The sequence below is a fragment of the Pseudorasbora parva genome, chromosome 2 (assembly GCF_024679245.1).
Source record: "Pseudorasbora parva isolate DD20220531a chromosome 2, ASM2467924v1, whole genome shotgun sequence".
In the NCBI taxonomy this organism is placed as follows: domain Eukaryota; kingdom Metazoa; phylum Chordata; class Actinopteri; order Cypriniformes; family Gobionidae; genus Pseudorasbora; species Pseudorasbora parva.
In genome coordinates, this window is record NC_090173.1 from 54,783,391 (window position 1) to 54,802,401 (window position 19,011).

General features: G+C 36.7%; 1 protein-coding gene across 2 annotated transcripts in view; it reads right to left on the reverse strand.

Moving 5' to 3' along the window:
* Nucleotides 1–19,011, reverse strand: part of prkcab (protein kinase C, alpha, b) — a 316,495-nt gene that overhangs the window by 112,955 nt on the left and 184,529 nt on the right. For both annotated transcript variants that reach the window (XM_067424611.1, XM_067424603.1), the window contains exons 6-7: nucleotides 17,933–18,089; nucleotides 17,706–17,840 (exon numbers count right to left, since the gene is read on the reverse strand). In XM_067424611.1, the coding sequence (XP_067280712.1) occupies nucleotides 17,706–17,840; nucleotides 17,933–18,089 (292 nt within the window). The remainder of the gene's footprint in view (nucleotides 1–17,705; nucleotides 17,841–17,932; nucleotides 18,090–19,011) is intronic.

Consider the following 19,011-nt stretch of genomic DNA (forward strand, 5'->3'; position numbering starts at 1 on the left):
CCACCTATTTTTGCACCGCGGAACGTTTTTCAATGAATGAGTTTCGACGGACCGATTATACTGGAACACCAACTGGCGCACAGAAGAAGTCACGACAACAACAAACCAGTGTGAACAAGAACGAAGAAGCTGATGAGACTGCTTTGCTTGGCCCCGTGGATGGGAAATTTTGTTTTAAAAAACGAAAGGATGGAAGCGTCGACAAGAGCATGGTAGTGTGCAAGCTATACAACAAGGAATTAGCGTATCACCGCAGCACATCGAGCCTCAAATATCACAAATATGCTTTTGCTACACTTAATGGCAAACATTGCACTGGTCTGCTGGACTGAAATAAATAAACAATATTTTGTTGATTAAGCTTATGTATTCAGTCATTATTCAATGGTATACTAAAAATCCATGTGAAAAATTACTTCTCATTGTTCTCAGGTCAAATATTTATATGCAATTAAAATGCGATTAATTTCGATTAATTAATTACAAAGCCTCTAATTATTAGATTAATTTTTTTAATCGAGTCCCACCCCTAATAAAGATTGTAAATGCATTATGTATTACAAGGTTAACGTATGTGTCATAGTACATATTATTATAAATTCTATAATTTCAACATGCCATTGTTTTTCCTTAGATGCCTAAGCTGAAGCGATTTCGAATGCGGCGCCAGCCATTGAACAACAAAAGTAAGACTGATGCCTCTATTTCCCCTGTTTGCGTGTGCCCAGATGTGTCTGGCATTGTAGCAGGCAATGAGGTTCGAATGCAGTCTGCAGAGGTGAATGAGGAGCTTGTAGGTGTAGCCTGCAGTGTAGTTTCAATAGTCAAGCATAAGACACATAATGTGTGTACCTGGCAGAAATCAGATCTTCAGGAAATTCGTAGTGAGGGAAGTAAATTGGTTAAGGACATGAAAACGAAAGGCAATGGAGACGGTCAGTTTCCTCATAGGTTTGGTGGCCAATATAGTGTGTTCAATAAAACATGCGAAGTAACAGTAGGACAAGAATTACATGGAACAAAGATTGAGTTGTATGAGAAATTACAGGAGATGCTGTTTAGTCATGAATATTCTTTTATGAACATAAATGGAGACATATGCAGTATTGTGAGACACAACGATTTCTATGTTGTTGTAGACTGTAATGTCCGTAATGCACATGGTATGGGATCTAACATTGGTACATCCGTTGTTATTTTTAACACAAACTGGCAAGACCTAGTTTTGCACATCGACAATTTAATGACAAGCCTGAGTGCAGATGAGTTTAGAATCTGTGGTTTCAATGTGCACGACATCTCATCAGATATGCCAAGCTTGAGCAATACTAATATTGTTGGAGAAATTAGTACAGTCAAAGATACTGAAAAAAGTTTACAGTCTACATCTAATGAAAGAGAAAGTGTAAGTAGCATCCGTGGAACATTTCATCAGGGTGATAGCAAGTTCCAGTGGCCTGGAAAACAGTGTGTTGCAATCAGTTTGGCTGCAATGGCAAAGCACAGTGTACGTAGTGTGTTCTCATGGGAAACAAAAGATTTAGATAATGTTGTAACTGTGGGTGACAGCTTGTATTCTAGTTTACGTCAAAGTGGTTCAATCACTGATCCAACAGAGGAAAAGTTGTTATGCATTCCAGATCTACCCCAGCAGTACACTTTTAATTCAAACACATTTACACTTGAATATGGGGACTTTGTTTCTGGATTTGTAGATGTGGTTAAAGAAGAATTTCTTTTGTCTGGTGCATGTGTGAGATTGCTTGATGGTTTGCAATCAATGTTTGAAACATATGATACATGCTTTTTAACCATAAATGCTAGTACCTGTGCTATTATTAAGCAAAATGGAAAATTTGCTATAGTTGATTCTCATGCCCGTAGTAGTACTGGGATGCTAGATTGTGATGGATTAAGTGTGGTTGTATATTACAATTCACTGAGTTGTGTTTTGAAACACATTCAAAATTTGGCTGCATGCATTGGCGGAAACCTACAGGCTTTTGAAATAAGTGGTGTATGTGTACATCAAGTTAAAAGCAATAAAGCAGCTGTCACGGACTTAAGAAAATCAGGGTGTGTTGGAGAGAAAAGGAGATTTCAGTGTACAACTATGACTTCGGACAAAAAGAAAGATTGTGTGGTTGTGAAAAAACAGAAACAGCATTTCAAGGACAACTCGGACATAAGTGAAAAAAATTCTAAAAGTCCTGTTAATTCAGATGTAGTTTATTTGGGAAATGGAACTAACAGAATGTTTGATTTTAGACCGATGTGTCATGAACTTAAGCAAAAATTAAGTAACAAACTTCATGTAGAGCTCCATGGTGAAAATGTACTTTTACCAGCAGAAATAGGACCAATTGGCTGTCCTTGTAAAACAATCAGTATTGTAGGTGATGGGAACTGTTTCTTCAGGGCAGTGGCACAAGTGGTGTGTGGCACACAAAAATCTCACCGAGCAATTAGACTTGCAATTGTAAAACACATGGAATTGTATAGTGACGAATACAGATGTCTTTTAAGATGTCAGTATAAATCTATGGATGATTATTTGTCAAGTTCAAAAATGAAGTTTGTAGGATCATGGGCCACAGAAGTCGAAATTCAATCAACGGCAAATTATTTAGGAGTTGATATTTATACATACCATAATGAGAAATGGTTAAAGTACAGTTGTATACATAAAAGAATCAGTAATCAAGGGATATATTTGACACACTGTAATGACAATCACTATGAAGTTGTGATATGCGTAAGACAACCTGATAACCAGATATGTTATAATTTGTGTCAAAATGAAGACAATATTGGAAAAATGCGCACAAGACAAAGTGTAAAGCCACAAAATGAAGTTAATGTTCAGCATGTGGAGCCAGTTTCTGTTGATCGAGATACAAATAATGATATAAATGATAAAAGGAGGAGATATGTGGGAAAATATTATTCATTGAAAAGAGTTAAAAGTAAAATGAATGTACGAATGCATTCACGCAAAGACCACATTAAACAACGTATTTTGGAGTTGTATCATAGCAATACTGAGTTTCAGCAACATGTGAAAACTGCCACTAGAACAAGATATTATAGAAATGTTTCATATAACAACTCATTAAAACAAGCAAGTAAGATTAAATATTCTAAAAACAAGCAGCACAAGCAAAAAGTAAAGGAGTACAGCAAGGTGAAATACTGTGAAAATGAACAACATAAAAATAAAGTGAAGCAATACAGCAAGATGAAATACAATATCAATCAACAACATCAAAATAAAGTAAAGGAATACAGCAAGGTGAAATACAATGTCAATGAACAGCACAAACATAAAGTAAAGGAGTACAGCAAGGTCAAATACAATGTCAATGAACAGCACAAACATAAAGTAAAGAAATACAGCAAGGTCAAATACCATAATAATGAAAAGCATAGAAATACAGTAAAGAAACAAAGTCATTTAAAGTATAACAACAATGCATCACATAAAGAAAATGTAAAAAGAAAAAACAAGATGAAGAGAAAACAATTGCAACAAAATAAGCAGCATTCTGATTTTGTCAGAAAACAGTTTGAAGAGAGAGTTAGTTCTGGGTTAGAGTTTGTTTGTTGTGTTTGCCATAGATTGTTGTTTAAACAGCAGGTATTGTGTTGTAGAAGAGAATGTTACAATGATAATCCTGCAATGTCATTGATAGCCAACAAATGTATTACAGATCGCTTTTTGCACAAGTGTGGTGAGCAATGTGATATTTCCTGTGATTTGGCAAATTCCTGTAAAGGTCAGCTTTGGATTTGCTTTACTTGTCATTCTAAGTTAAAAAAAGGTGACATGCCAGCAGAAAGTGCAGTTAACAATCTGGAATTGCAAACAATACCAGAAGAATTGAGTTGTCTTAATAACTTAGAGCAACATTTAATTTCATTACATATTCCTTTTATGAAACTTTTATCTTTGCCAAAGGGCTCCCAAAATGGAGTCCATGGCCCCATTACTTGTGTGCCAGCTAATGTAAAACAAACAACAAACGTTTTGCCTAGAACAGAAGCTGAAGGGTCTTTTGTATGTGTGAAGTTAAAGCGCAAATTGACATATAAAGGTCATTATAAGTATCAGTATGTTGATACAAATAAAATTAAACAGGCATTGTGTTACTTAAAACATTGCAACAAGTTTTATTCCGAAATAGCTTTTAATGACGATTGGTTTAATGAGTTTACTAGGCAGGAAAATGAAGGTGACAACGATAAAGATAACACTGAGGAGAATGAAGTGGAAAATTTAAATGTTGATGAGGAATTACATGATAGGCAACAGCACTGTATGTTCATGGACACGTGTTTACAGCCTGTAGATATTGGGCAAGAAGTTCTTGATCAGTACTTTGATGGCATTGTGAATATTGCTCCTGCTGAAGGGAATACTCCAGTTAAAATGCTTGCAGATGAAACAAACGAGGCAAAATGTTTTCCTGTTTTATTTCCAGATGGTTGTTCATCTTTTCATGACAAAAGGCCATATAGATTAACATTGTCACGCTACTTTAATACTAGAATTTTGCATGCAGATGGCAGATTTGCTCAAAATGTTGAATACATTTTTTATGCACAATATTTGTCAGAAGTTCAACAGGTAGTGTCTAGTGTATCTATCGCTCTAAGAAAAGGGCATGGGAGTAGCAAATCCATACCCTGTGACATGTTTAAAGACACAGAGTCCTTAAGGCAAGTTCTTAATTTTGATGAAGGGTATAGGTTTTTGAAGCCCATCCGCGGCACACCATCGTTTTGGCAAGGTGTGCAAAAAGATTTATTTGCAATGGTCAGACAGTTGGGCATTCCCACTTGGTTTTGCTCATTTTCTTCTGCGGACATGAGATGGACAAATCTGATGTCAAGTATTTTAAGAAATGAAGGTAGACAAGAAACTTTAGATCAGCTTGAATGGGCTGACAAATGTGAGCTTTTGCGTCGAAATCCTGTTACTGCAGCTCGCATGTTTGATTTCAGGTGGCATTGTTTTTTGAAAGAGGTGCTTATGTCACCGCTCCAACCCATAGGAGAAGTTGTAGATTATTTTTATAGAGTTGAATTTCAACAACGTGGTTCTCCCCATGTTCATTGTTTGTTTTGGATCAAAAATGCCCCACAAATAGATAAAAGTTCTGATGAGGAAGTTGTTGACTTTATAGACAGGTATGTTACTTGTGAAGTGCCCAGTGAAGATGAAGAGCTGCACAGCGTTGTCACTTCTGTACAACAACACAGTAAACGTCACTCAAAAACATGCAAAAAGAAAAACACAGTTTGTCGATTTAACTTTCCTAAACCACCGTCAATGCGAACATTTATATGCCGTAGAAAAGTAGAAGATGTGCCTGAGGAAGACGAGCCTGATAAAGATGTTTCTACTAATAGTCATCAAGATAAAAGTAAAAGTGGAAGTGTCAATGATAACACAAATCTAGAATATGCTCGTAACATAATGACAGCAGTCAAAACAGCTCTTTTAGAAGAGAAGATAAATTCTGTCGAAAGTTTGTTTAACAGTGTTGGAATAAATCAGGAATTGTTTGAAATGGCATACAAGTCCATAAATAATTCTACACACATTGTCTTGAAACGACAGTTAAATGAAGTGTGGGTTAATCAATATAATAATTTTGGCCTTCAGTGCTGGAATGCCAATATGGACATTCAATATGTAACAGATGCTTATGCCTGCATAGTTTATATAATTTCCTACATTTCAAAATCCGAAAGGGAAATGGGATTGTTATTAGCTAATGCCCAACGGGAATCAACAACCCAGGGTAACGTTGATGCAAGACAAGCTTTAAGAAAGCTAGGGAGTGTGTATTTACACAATCGAGAAGTTAGTGCACAGGAAGCAGTTTATAGATTAACTAATATGCACTTAAAAGAGTGTTCACGCAATGTTCAGTTTATTCCTACAGGTGAGGATACTGTTCGTATGAGTTTGCCACTGAGCGTTATTCAAAACAAGTTGGAGTCTCAGAATCTGAAAAGTGAAGAGATGTGGATGACAAGTTCTATTGATCGATACAAGAATAGGCCAAACCAGCAAGTTTTTAATGATATGTGTTTAGCCACATTTGCATCAGAGTATCGAATTATATACAAAGGTCAGTCTTGTTCTAATAAAATTATGTTGCAAAACAACTTGGGTTTTATTGTAAAAAGAACACGCACTCAACCTGCTATTGTACGTTTTGCACGATTCTCAGTGACAAAGAGTCCTGAAAAATTTTATCAAAGTTTATTACAACTGTTTCTTCCATATCGTGTAGATAGTCAACTGAAACCAGAGGGCTATAATAATTATGAGAATTTTTATAGAGAAGGTGAGGTTTCTATTAATGATGGGTCTGTACATTTGGTACAACAGATTGTAAATAGAAATAGAGGACTTTTTGAAAAAGATGCAGATGTATTGGACACTGCACAAAATACTGTTAATAATGAGGACATGTTAGAAAATGCATGGAGTTCACTTTGTCCTGAACAACAATTGGAACGTTTTGAGTGTAAACAAATTAGACTTGAGACAGATCAGGAAATAGAGGGAAATGAAATTATTCCAGATTTAAGTAACAATCAACAAATTGCTCAGGTAGAAAAGAAAAATAGTTGTCTAAGTCGAATAGATGGGTTGAGCTTAATTCGTTCTTTAAACAAGACCCAGATGGATGTTTTCAATAAGATTAGACAGTGGTGTCTTGGTAAAATTAGAGGAGAAAATCCAAAAGCATTTCAGGCTTTTATTACTGGCGGAGCAGGTACAGGTAAAAGTCATTTAATTAAAGCAATACAGTATGAAGCAACGCGATTATTGTCTCCGTCGTCTTTGCACCCAGATGACATTTGTGTTCTCTTAACTGCTCCAACAGGCATTGCTGCATACAATTTAAAGGCTTCAACAATCCATACAACATTTTGTATTGGTACAAATGTGAAGTTGCCGTACACACCTTTAGGTGAAGAGAAGCTAAATTCTTTACGTGCAAAATTCCGTGGCCTTCAGATATTAATTATAGATGAAATATCTATGGTGGACCATAAACTTCTGGCATACATTCATGGAAGATTGCGACAAATAAAGCAAACCGCAGATTTGTCTGTTTTTGGTAATATTGCTGTCATTGCTGTTGGCGATTTCTTCCAATTACCTCCCGTGAAGGGTAAACCCCTCTTTGTGGATGTACCAGGAGTCGATTTATGGTTAAATTATTTTAAAGTTGTAGAATTAACACAGATTGTTAGGCAACAGGACAACATATTTGCTGAATTATTAAATAGATTAAGAAAGCGAAGCAGGAAATCCCCGCTAAGAAAAGAAGATTTGGCAATACTGTCAAGGTGTGAGAACGATGAAAATAATGACTGTTTACATATTTTTTCTACAAATGATGAAGTTCATGAGCACAACCTAGAGCAATTAATTCAAATCTGCGAAGAGGTTGAAACTATAGAGGCTGAAGATTTTGCACGTAGTAAGCGGACTGGAAAATTAGCATTACTTGTTGGTCATCATGTAAAGGTTCATAATACATCCTTGGCAGCAAAGTTGCTTATAGGCATAAATGCACGTGTAATGTTAATAAAAAATCTTGATGTTGATGATGGACTAGTTAATGGTGTTTGTGGTACAGTTAAACACATTGAGCGTTCAAATAAGAATAAATTACCTGAAACTGTGTATGTCTGTTTTGATGATAGTAATGTGGGCTTAAAAAGACGAAAGCAGTGTTTGTCTGAGCCAGCAAGATTATTTCAATCTACACCGATATACGTAGAAGAGGAAACTGTTTGTACGAAAGGTGGACTTCGTCGACAGTTTCCATTAAAATTAGCATGGGCGTGCACAGTTCATAAAGTTCAGGGTTTAACTGTTGATAGTGCGGTTGTTAGTTTAAAGCGAGTTTTTACTGCTGGGCAGGCATACGTAGCATTAAGTCGGGTAAGAAGTTTGTCTGGTTTGACAATAAAAGACTTTAATGAAAAAAGCATTTATTGTAATGACAAAGTCTTTGAGGCGATTAATGAAATGTCATGTTTTATGACAAACGACGATTTCAATATCCCAGTGCAAAACCATAATTTTTCAGTCTTTTTGTTAAATGTACAGAGTTTGCCATGTCATAAACAGGATTTGATGGTGTGCATTCAAAATTTGCAGCCCATGTGTATAGGTTTAACTGAAACATGGTTGCCTGCTTGCTATCAGCCTGACTATGTGCATTTAGACAATTATAATTTTGTGGGTCTATCGCGCTCTACAGCATATAACAGCAATTGTCCTCTTTTCAGTGAACTAAAAGCTCAACAACATGGTGGTGTTGGGTTATACACAGTATGTGGTGTGGAAAACTCTTCTATTACATTCCCAAATCTTAACTTGGAGTGCATACTGACTGACTTCACTGAAATGGGGATATTACTTGCCGTAGTTTATAGGCCCCAAACATATACGTTGTCCATTTTCAAAGAAAATTTAGGTAAATTGATCGATTTAATGTCTTCATTACGCGATAAAATTGTACTTATAGGTGATTTTAATAATGATGCATTAAAATCACATTCTCTATGCTCTTTCATGTCAGATAGGGGTTTTATTCAACTTGTTAGACAGCCAACAACTGAAAGAGGAACCTTAATTGATCATGTTTATGTGAAGAACATTGAAGAGTTTTCAGTGCACACAAATGTTGTGCCAGTTTACTTTAGCACACATGAGGGAGTTCTGTGTTCATTTCGAGGTTTACAGGTTTAAATGTGTTGAACAACTTGTTGGACAGCTATAGCTTACGGATGCAATATATGACACTGTTCTGTACAATGTATTGTAAATAGATATTGTTAATAGGTTCTATACAGATTTGCCTACCTGGTAAAGGAGACAAAACCATGAGGAAAAAGCTTCTCTCTAACTCCTCCTGCATTGTTAAGCCAGTAACAAAGTATTGTTATTATGCGTAATTAATGGCAGTGTTTTCGTATTATACTTCTATCTGCAATTGTGACTGTGCTACGTATAACTGGTTGAGTGGGCTGTACAAACCATCCAGTATTAGATTTACGCAATCACACTATTTCTCAGTGTATTGTTGCTGTGTGTAATTATTGGTAGTGTTTTCGTATTATACTTATATCTGCAATTGTGACTGTGCTACGTATAACTGGATGAGTGGGCTGTACAAACCATCCAGTATTATATTTACACAATCACACTATACCGCTCAGTGTTTTTTAATGTGAATAATTAATTCCAATTTGAACCTGTTAATTAACGTTATATAAATTGTTTACATATACATTAATTAAACCCTTCATTTAAAAATGCGTTCAAAAATTGTTGAAGCAATAAAGGTTTTGTTTTTCTTGCATTGCAACAGCATGTATTAACACATATATCTATAGTTCTACTTTACATGTACATTTTAAAAAAATTCATACATAAATACACACACCGATAATTACAATACATGCACTTACACATTTAACTACTTTCTAATTAACCCATCTGTAAATATTTTGCATATAAATATTATAATCAATCCATAACTATTACTAAATAAACTATAAATAAACAAATAAACAAATAAACAAACAAATAAATAAATAAATAAATAAATAAATATATAATTGTGCTATTTTGATTTCAAACTGTCATGAAAATGTAAATATTGCTACTGTAATAATAATGATACATACTATACTTAAATATACAGAATATCATGCTAATCTAACTAGATCAATTTACACATACCATGCTGTTGCTAATACATGTTTTGCTTTTCCTTATAGTCAAATAATAACAAAAAGCAAAATACACTGGTTATGGTACTCCAGGTTACCCACCAGGATGGGGTTCGATTCCCTGCAGTGTACATGCTTGTTATTATCAGATATGATTAATTTTATATCCTTTTTTTATATTATTAGATTTTACACATCCACATTCTTCAATTTCTCAAACAGCGTAGTAATAATAAAAAAAACTTGAATACACTATTGTAAAAACATTATTTTCACTACAAAACAAATTCACTAATCAAAAATGTATTAAAAGTACACTTCACATGATTTTATAAAAGTACCTGTTTAAAATAACTGTACATGAAATGTAGGTACTCATCTTACTCTTATGTGACACTGATAATAAAAACATCTTTACAGTTTCTGTGATTTGGCTAAAAACTCTAGTAACAAAATCATCACCAAATTTCCCAGTCCTAAATATGACTTGAGAGGCCATTTGTGTCTATGTGTTTATAATGCTTCTCCTGATACACATTTCATTCAATCTCCTCCAAACTCACACAACATGAAGTAAATATATGGAAGATCCTAAAATGTTGTGGTAAAACATATTAGAGCGATTTTAAAATATTCTCCGGTTTAAATGCAATGTGTAAATACAAATAATTATTAATAAAAATCTATATGAATATTAAAAAACATTACTAACAAAGGAAAAACACAGAATGAGTTCTTTTGAAAATGTGAAAATGCAGAAAGTTGTGTGATGGGTAGGTTTAGAGGTAGGAGCAGTGCAGGAGGACAGAATATAAGGTTTGTACAGTATAAAAACCATTACCGAAAAGAGTCCCGAAAAAGATAGTGAACCAGACATGAGTGTGTGTGTGTGTGTGTGTGCGTGTGTAAGAGAGAGAGAGAGAGCCACTTTTCTGTCTAAAAAGATTACCTCTCAATGCTGTGCTTTGGCCTGCATTAAATGATTAAACATATTATTCTGGGTTTGAATAAAAAAATAAATGTATAAAACCTGTTTATTTGTAGGGCATTGACAATATTGTTTTATATAATTAGTTAAATAATTGTGGTAATACAAATAATTATAAATAAAAAAATATAAATATAAAAAAACATTACCCCCCCTCTCAGGATCACTCTGTGTGTGTGCGTGTGTGCGTGCGTGTGTGTGTGTGTGTGTGTGTGTGTGTGTGTGTGTGTGTGTGTGTGTGTAGGGGGTCTCTCTCACTCTGTGTGTGTGTGTGTCACCTTGTCTCTTGTTTTTTCATAATTTAACCATTTCATATCATAGGCTATCACAAATATCTATCACTTTATTGTGAAAAATAAGTAAAACAAAAACATATATTATATCTTTACTTAAATACTGGTCTTCTGAACTTACAAAATTTTGAGCTGCAAAAAATACATTTGCACATAATTGAAAGTGATATCCTAATACTTTAAATTATTTTCTATAACATGGGCTTTAAAGAAGGTCATGTGCTGTGTTTGCAAAGATCACGTATGACACCTCTTTAAACTAATTATTTATTGATAGAATTCAAATGGATAAAAAATAATAATAATTTCACATGATTTTATAAAAGTGGCTGTTTATAATAAACTTCCATAAATTATATGCACGCATATTACTCTTACCTGACACTGATATTAAAATCATTGTTGCGGTCTCTGTGATTTGGCTTATTTTTAAGAGAAATGTAAGGATAATACAACTTCAGCATTTGGACAGTATTCTGCACTCATTTTGAAATTGACATTTGACATCATCTGACATAAAATTAATGAATAAAATGTAATTGATCTCAGAGATGTGACTGTTGTGGTTCCTGGTCATAGCAGCACCAGTTGCTGCAGTTAATGAGGTGAATTCAAATGACTTTGACATAGTCCCTTTATTTATTTTTTCCCATATTAAATGCCTATTGCCTGCTGTGCACAGTTAAGCTGTTGCCACCGGGGTGGCGGTGCCCCCGGCTTGGGCCCGTCATCGCTGCTCGCAGCTTTAATTATTATTTATTATTATTATTTTTTTACGCGACTATTTGGGCATTTTTGGGGCCCTTCCCATGCTCGAAAACTCTTGAAACTTTGCACACGCATCAGAATGCGCGGCCATCAGGGCCGGGCTAAGGCTGGGACCCGGGCGTGGCAGGGGGGCTCGACAGCGCCCCCTAAAGTGGGGTCTGAAAACGTGGTCTATAAATCAAACACACTTTCACGTACATATATGAAACTCGGTACACATATAGAGCTCATCGGGCCAAACAACTTTCGTGCTCTAAGTTATGTGTCAGCCCAACAGGAAGTGAGCTATTATGGGTTGTTCGGAAAACGCATGCTCTGGAATTTGCGATACTCCTCCTAGACGATTCACCCGATCAGCACCAAACTCGGTCAGCATGAAGTCAAGACACTGAGGATGCTAAATTGCGAGCAACTTTTTGATATCTCAAACAGTTAGGCCGTGGCGAAGAGACGAATTTATGGCGAGAAAAGGGAAACAGGAAGTGTGTTATAACTTTTGCATACATTAATTCATTTTGATGAAACTTCAGCTGTGTGTTCGTTGTAAGTGGCCGATCACATGGATATGACTTTTGTGAGTCAAAGTTATAGCGCCACCAACTGGCAGCAGGAAGTGTCACTTTTATCCAAAGTGGGGGGTTAGTTTTATCTACATTCACCAAACTCGGTATATATATTGTACTTTTCGAGCCGGACAACTTTCTCATTTACAGTCATTAGCTCTGACCAACAGGAAGTCAGATAATTTGGTTGGAAGATAACAAGAAGTCGAAAACGAGCTCTGAGTTTTTACCCTCTCCTCAAAAGCGATTCATTCAATCTCCTCCAAACTCGGACAACATGAAGTAAATATACAGAAGATGCTAAAATGTGAACGGTTATTGGATATCTCAAACGGTGGTCCCGTAGCAAAAGCCTAAAAAACACAAAATAAGAACACAAGTGCCTGGTTCATAAATAAGGCTATACTCCCACCTGCTGGTTATTCTTTATATCACACTGTTTTTTTTTTTTTTTTTTTTTTTAAACATGCTCTCCTTTAAATGACCAGTAGAGGGCAATATTGTATAAGTTTTCAAGCAAAAAAACCTTGCCTCTGTGTGTGTGTGTGAATGGTTTTCTAGCCTGGTGGGGACTTAAACCTGAATGCACACAGACTCATGGGGACCTCCCAATGGGTTTAAAAACTTATAAATCAGACAGAATGAGTTACTTTGAAAAGGTGAAAATGCAGAAAGTTGTGTGATGGGTAGGTTTAGGGGCAGGGGCAGTGTAGGGGGACAGAATTAATGTTTTGTACAGCATAAAAACCACTACGTCTATGGTGAGTCCCCAGAAAGATAGTGAACCAGATATGAGTGTGTGTGTGTGTGTGTGTGTGTGTGTGTGTGTGTGTGTGTGTGTGTGTGGCTGTGTGTATGTGTTGTGAATGGGGGAATGGGGGATGGGCTGAGCTGATTTGAGTTGCCTGCAGCATACTTCAGCATTACTACTGTGTGTGTGTGTGTGCGTGTGTGTGTGTGTGCGTGTGTGTGTGTGTGTGTTGTTCTAGCCTGGTGGGGACTTAAACTTGAATGCACACAGACTCATGGGGACTTCTCAATGGGTACAAAAGCTCATAAATCAGACAGAATGAGTTCTTTTGAAAAGGTGAAAATGCAGAAAGTTGTGTGATGGGTAGGTTTAGGGGCAGGAGCAGTGTAGGAGGACAGAATATATGGTTTGTACAGTATAAAAACCATTACGTCTATGAGTCCCCAAAAAGATAGCGAACCAGACGTGTGTGTGTGTGTGTGTGTGAGAGAGAGAGAGAGAGAGAGAGAGAGAGAGAGAGAGAGACACTTTTCTGTCTAAAAAGATTACCTCTCAATGCTGTGCTTTGGCCTGCATTAAAGGATTAAACATATTATTCTGGGTTTGAATAAAAAAATAAATGTATAAAACCTGTTTATTTGTAGGGCATTGACAATATTGTTTTATATAATTAGTTAAATAATTGTGTTAATACAAATAATTATAATTAAAAAAATATAAATATAAAAAAAATTACCCCCCCTCTCCCTCTCTCAGGATCACTCTGTGTGTGTGTGTGTGTGTGTGTGTCACCTTGTCTCTTGTTTTTTCATAATTTAACCCTTTCATTTCATAGGCTATCACAAATATCTATCACTTTATTGTGAAAAATAAGTAAAACAAAAACATATATTATATCTTTAATTAAATACTGGTCTTTTGAACTTACAAAATTTTGAGCTGCAAAAAATACATTTGCACATAATTGAAAGTGATATCCTAATACTTTTAATTGTTTTCCATGACATGGGCTTTAAAGAAGGTAATGCGCTGTGTTTGCAAAGATCACGTATGACACCTCTATAAACGAATTATTTATTGATAGAATTCAAATGAACAAAAAAAATTAAATTTCACATGAATTTATAAAAGTGGCTGTTTATAATAAACTTCCATAAATTTTATGCACGCATATTACTCTTACCTGACACTGATATTAAAATCATTGTTGCGGTCTCTGTGATTTGGCTAAATTTATTTTTAAGAGAAGTGTAAGGATAATACAACTTCAGCATTTGGACAGTATTCTGCACTCATTTTGAAATTGACATTTGACATCATCTGACATAAAATTAATGAATAAAATGTAATTGATCTCAGAGATATGACTGTTGTGGTTCCTGGTCATAACAGCACCAGTTGCTGCAGTTAATGAGGTGAATTCAAATGACTTTGACATAGTCCCTTTATTTATTTTTTCCCATATTAAATGCCTATTGGCCTTCTGTGCACAGTTAAGCTGATGCCACCGGTGTGGCGGTGCCACCGGCTTGGGCCCGCCATCGCTGCTCGCAGCTTTAATTATTATTATTATTATTATTATCTTTTCGCCTTTTGGGCATTTTTGGGGCACTTAACGTGCTCGAAAACTCTTGAAACTTTGCACACACATCGGAATGCGCGGCCAACAGGGTCTGGCAGAGGCCTTTGACCCGGGCGTGGCAGGGGTGCTCAACAGCGCCCCCTTGAAAAACAGGGTCTATATATTAAACACACTTGCACGTACATGTATGAAACTCGGTACACTTATAGATCTCATCGGGCCGAACAACTTCCGCACTCATAGTCATAAGCTTCGCCCAACAGGAAGTGAGCTATAATGGGTTGTTCGGAAAACGCATGCTCTGGAATTTGCGATACTCCTCCTAGACGATTCACCCGATCAGCACCAAACTCGGTCAGCATGAAGTCAAGACACTGAGGATGCTAAATTGCGAGCAACTTTTTGATATCTCAAACGGTTTGGCCGTGGCGAAGAGACGAATTTATGGCGAGAAAAGGGAAACAGGAAGTGTGTTATAACTTTTGCATACATTAATTCATTTTGATGAAACTTCAGCTGTGTGTTCGTTGTAAGAGGCCGATCACATGGATATGACTTTTGTGAGTCAAAGTTATAGCGCCACCAACTGGCAGCAGGAAGTGTCACTTTTGTCCAAAGTGGGGGGTTAGTTTTATCTGCATTCACCAAACTCGGTATATATATTGTACATTTCGAGCCGGACAACTTTCTAATTTACAGTCATTAGCTCTGACCAACAGGAAGTCAGATAATTTGGTTGGAAGATAACAAGAAGTGGCAAAGCGAGCTCTGAGTTTTTACCCTCTCCTCAAAAGCGATTCATTCAATCTCCTCCAAACTCGGACAACATGAAGTAAATATACAGAAGATGCTAAAATGCGAACGGTTATTGGATATCTCAAACGGTGGTCCCGTAGCAAAAGCCTAAAAAACACAAAATAAGAACACAAGTGCCTGGTTCATAAATAAGGCTATACTCCCACCTGCTGGTTATTCTATATATCACACTGTGTTTTTTTTTTTTTTTTTTTTTTCAACACATGCTCTCCCTTAAATGTCCAGAAGAGGGCAATATTGTATAAGTTTTCAAGCAAAAAACCTTGCCTCTGTGTGTGTGTGTGTGAATGGTTTTCTAGCCTGGTGGGGACTTCAACCTGAATGCACACAGACTCATGGGGACGTCCCAATGGGTACAAAAGCTTATAAATCAGACAGAATGAGTTACTTTGAAAATGTGAAAATGCAGAAAGTTTCCTGTGATGGGCAGGGGCAGTGTAGGACAGAATATATGGTTTGTACAGCATAAAAACCATTATATCTATGCTGAGTCCCCAAAAAGATGGTGAACCAGACATGTGTGTGTGTGTGTGTGTGTGTGTGTGTGTGTGTGTGTGTGTGTGTGTGTGTGTGTCTGTCTGTGTGTGTGTGTCTGTGTGTGTGTGTCTGTTGGGAGGGGGGGGGGTGGTGGATGGGCTGAGCTTAGCTGATAAGGGTTGCCTGCAGCATACTTCAGCATTACTACTGTGTGTGTGTGTGTGTGTGTGTGTGTGTGTGTGTGTGTGTGTGTGTGTGTGTGTGTGTGTGTGTGTGTGTGTGTGTGTGAGAGAGCCACTCTTCTGTCTAAAACAATTACCTGTCAATGCTGTGCTTTGGCCTGCATTAAAGGATTAAACATATTATTCTGGGTTTGAATAAAAAAATAAATGTATAAAACCAGTTTATTTGTAGGGCATTGACAATATTGTTTTATATAATTAGTTACCCCCCTCCCTCCTCAGGATCACTGTGTGTGTGTGTGTGTGTGTGTGTGTGTGTGTGTGTGTGTGTGTGTGTGTGTGTGTGTGTGTGTGTGTGTGTGTGTGTGTGTGTGTGTGGAGGGGGTCTCTCTCACTCTGTGTGTGTGTGTCACCTTGTCTCTTGTTTTTTTAATAATTTAACCCTTTCATATCATAGGCTATCACAAATATCTATCACTTTATTGTGAAAAATAAGTAAAAAACTAAAACATATATTACATCTTTAATTAAATACTGGTCTTTTGAACTTACAAAATTTTGAGCTGCAAAAAATACATTTGCACATAATTGAAAGTGATATCCTAAATACTTTTAATTGTTTTCTATGACATGGGCTTTAAAGAAGGTCATGTGCTGTGTTTGCAAAGATCACGGATGACACCTCTTTAAACTAATTATTTATTGATAAAATTCAAATGAATAAAAAAATTAAATTTCACATGAATTTATAAAAGTGGCTGTTTATAATAAACTTCCATAAATTTTATGCACGCATATTACTCTTCCCTGACACTGATATTAAAATCATTGTTGCGGTCTCTGTGAATTGGCTTAATTTATTTTTAAGAGAAGTGTAAGGATAATACAACTTCAGCATTTGGACAGTATTCTGCACTCATTTTGAAATTGACATTTGAAATCATCTGACATAAAATTAATGAATAAAATGTAATTGATCTCATGGATGTGACTGTTGTGGTTCCTGGTCATAGCAGCACCAGTTGCTGCAGTTAATGAGGTGAATTCAAATGACTTTGACATAGTCCCTTTATTTATTTTTTCCCATATTAAATGCCTATTGGCCTGCTGTGCACAGTTAAGCTGATGCCACCGGGGTGGCGGTGCCCCCGGCTTGGGCCCGTCATCGCTGCTCGCAGCTTTAATTTAAGTCTTGTTATCTGAAAACAACATCAGCATTAAGCAAATGTATTCATAAAACAAGTAGAAATACTGTATATCTGCCAGTGGGGTAAGAAAAATAAAGCTAATTGTAGACACAGGAAACCGGAAATGATGTGGAGATTAGTGGTGTGTGGCTAAACATGGGATATTTATTTGCAGTCCTAGCCAAGATACTTTTTCTTGTGCCATTGACAAATGTTTTAAGCATTAAACTCGCTTACTTTTGGTAAACCTGTCAGAAAACAAAAGTAGTTTTGCTTGAGAATGTTTAGTTTGTTGTGTTTCCGGTGTCGGTGTGTTTGACTCACCAGCCGCTTACAGGAGATTTGATAAGCTCCGACACGCCGAAGGACATGGAGCCCATGAAGTCATTTCGGGTGGTTCTGTCCCAATCCCACACCTCCACGGACAGACGCCGCTCCTTATCCGAGACCTTTAACTTACTGCACACAAACACACACACACACACATTAACCTGAGAAAACACATCTACAGTGTGTGTGCGTGTGTGTGTGTTTACTGCTGACAGACTCACAAGACGAAGGACTCGTTCCAGGTGGGGTTGAGTGAGGAGCGGATAGTCCGGGTCTTCTGTTTGGTCTCATTCTTGGGGTCTGGGATGAGTTTGAGCTTCACATACGGGTCCGACAGCCCATTGGGGTCCATGGGAATCAGATTTCTGGCCTCACCCACTGATAAATAAGAAAGAAATCAAAGTTTGAACTGGATTAACTCTTTTAATACTAAAGACATCAAATGTGGTGACATGAAATATAAAAAAAATATTATTATACATAATAGTTATTTATTGTGTGTGTGCTGCTGTGCCCTGTGTGTGTAATAATCAGAGTGTATGTGTGTTGTGCTCCGCCTATAGGCTCATATTACTAACACACTCTTTAAATAACACTAAAATCCTGCACTATTGCCTTTAGAGCAGGTTTGTGTTGGTCAATGGCTCAGTCGTTTTCAGTTCCTCAAAATAGCAACGCTCCAACAATGCTCCTGAACACTCCTGGTTTTCAGACCAGACGCCCATGGGGGAACAGATGAGCCAGTGCATTTGATATTTAAACTACATGGAGCTGGACATGAACATGATAACAACTTTGGGCTGAAACTAGCAAAAAACACTAATATTGCGGCGGCTGTATGATAGGGCCCTGTAAGTTATCGAAAAACTGCATTCTGCTGCATTAAAAACTAATACCGGTATGCTAAAACTTTATTTTGATGGTCACTTTTAGACATTCTGCTGACTACAAGTAACTTTGCATCTACATTACAACTTAAATCTACTAATCCCTAACCTAACAGTCCACTAATACTCTAATGAGATGCATTATAAGTGCATTATATATAGTCAACTTACCCCCGGTTTCAGACAAGCTTTAAGCTTGGTACATATTCCACAAGAACAAAGAAACTTGTTAGTTTTCTCGAGGTGGCAAGAACAAGAACAAAGTTAATTCTGGCCAGGACGTCCCATACTTCACGAGAAAAGCAGGTGCCGTTTCTCAGCATTAACCACGCCCACTTTACATTTCTGACCAATCACACAATAGTTTTCAGACACCCTCAAGAAAAAAGTTCTGCTCAGACGATGCGTCGAGA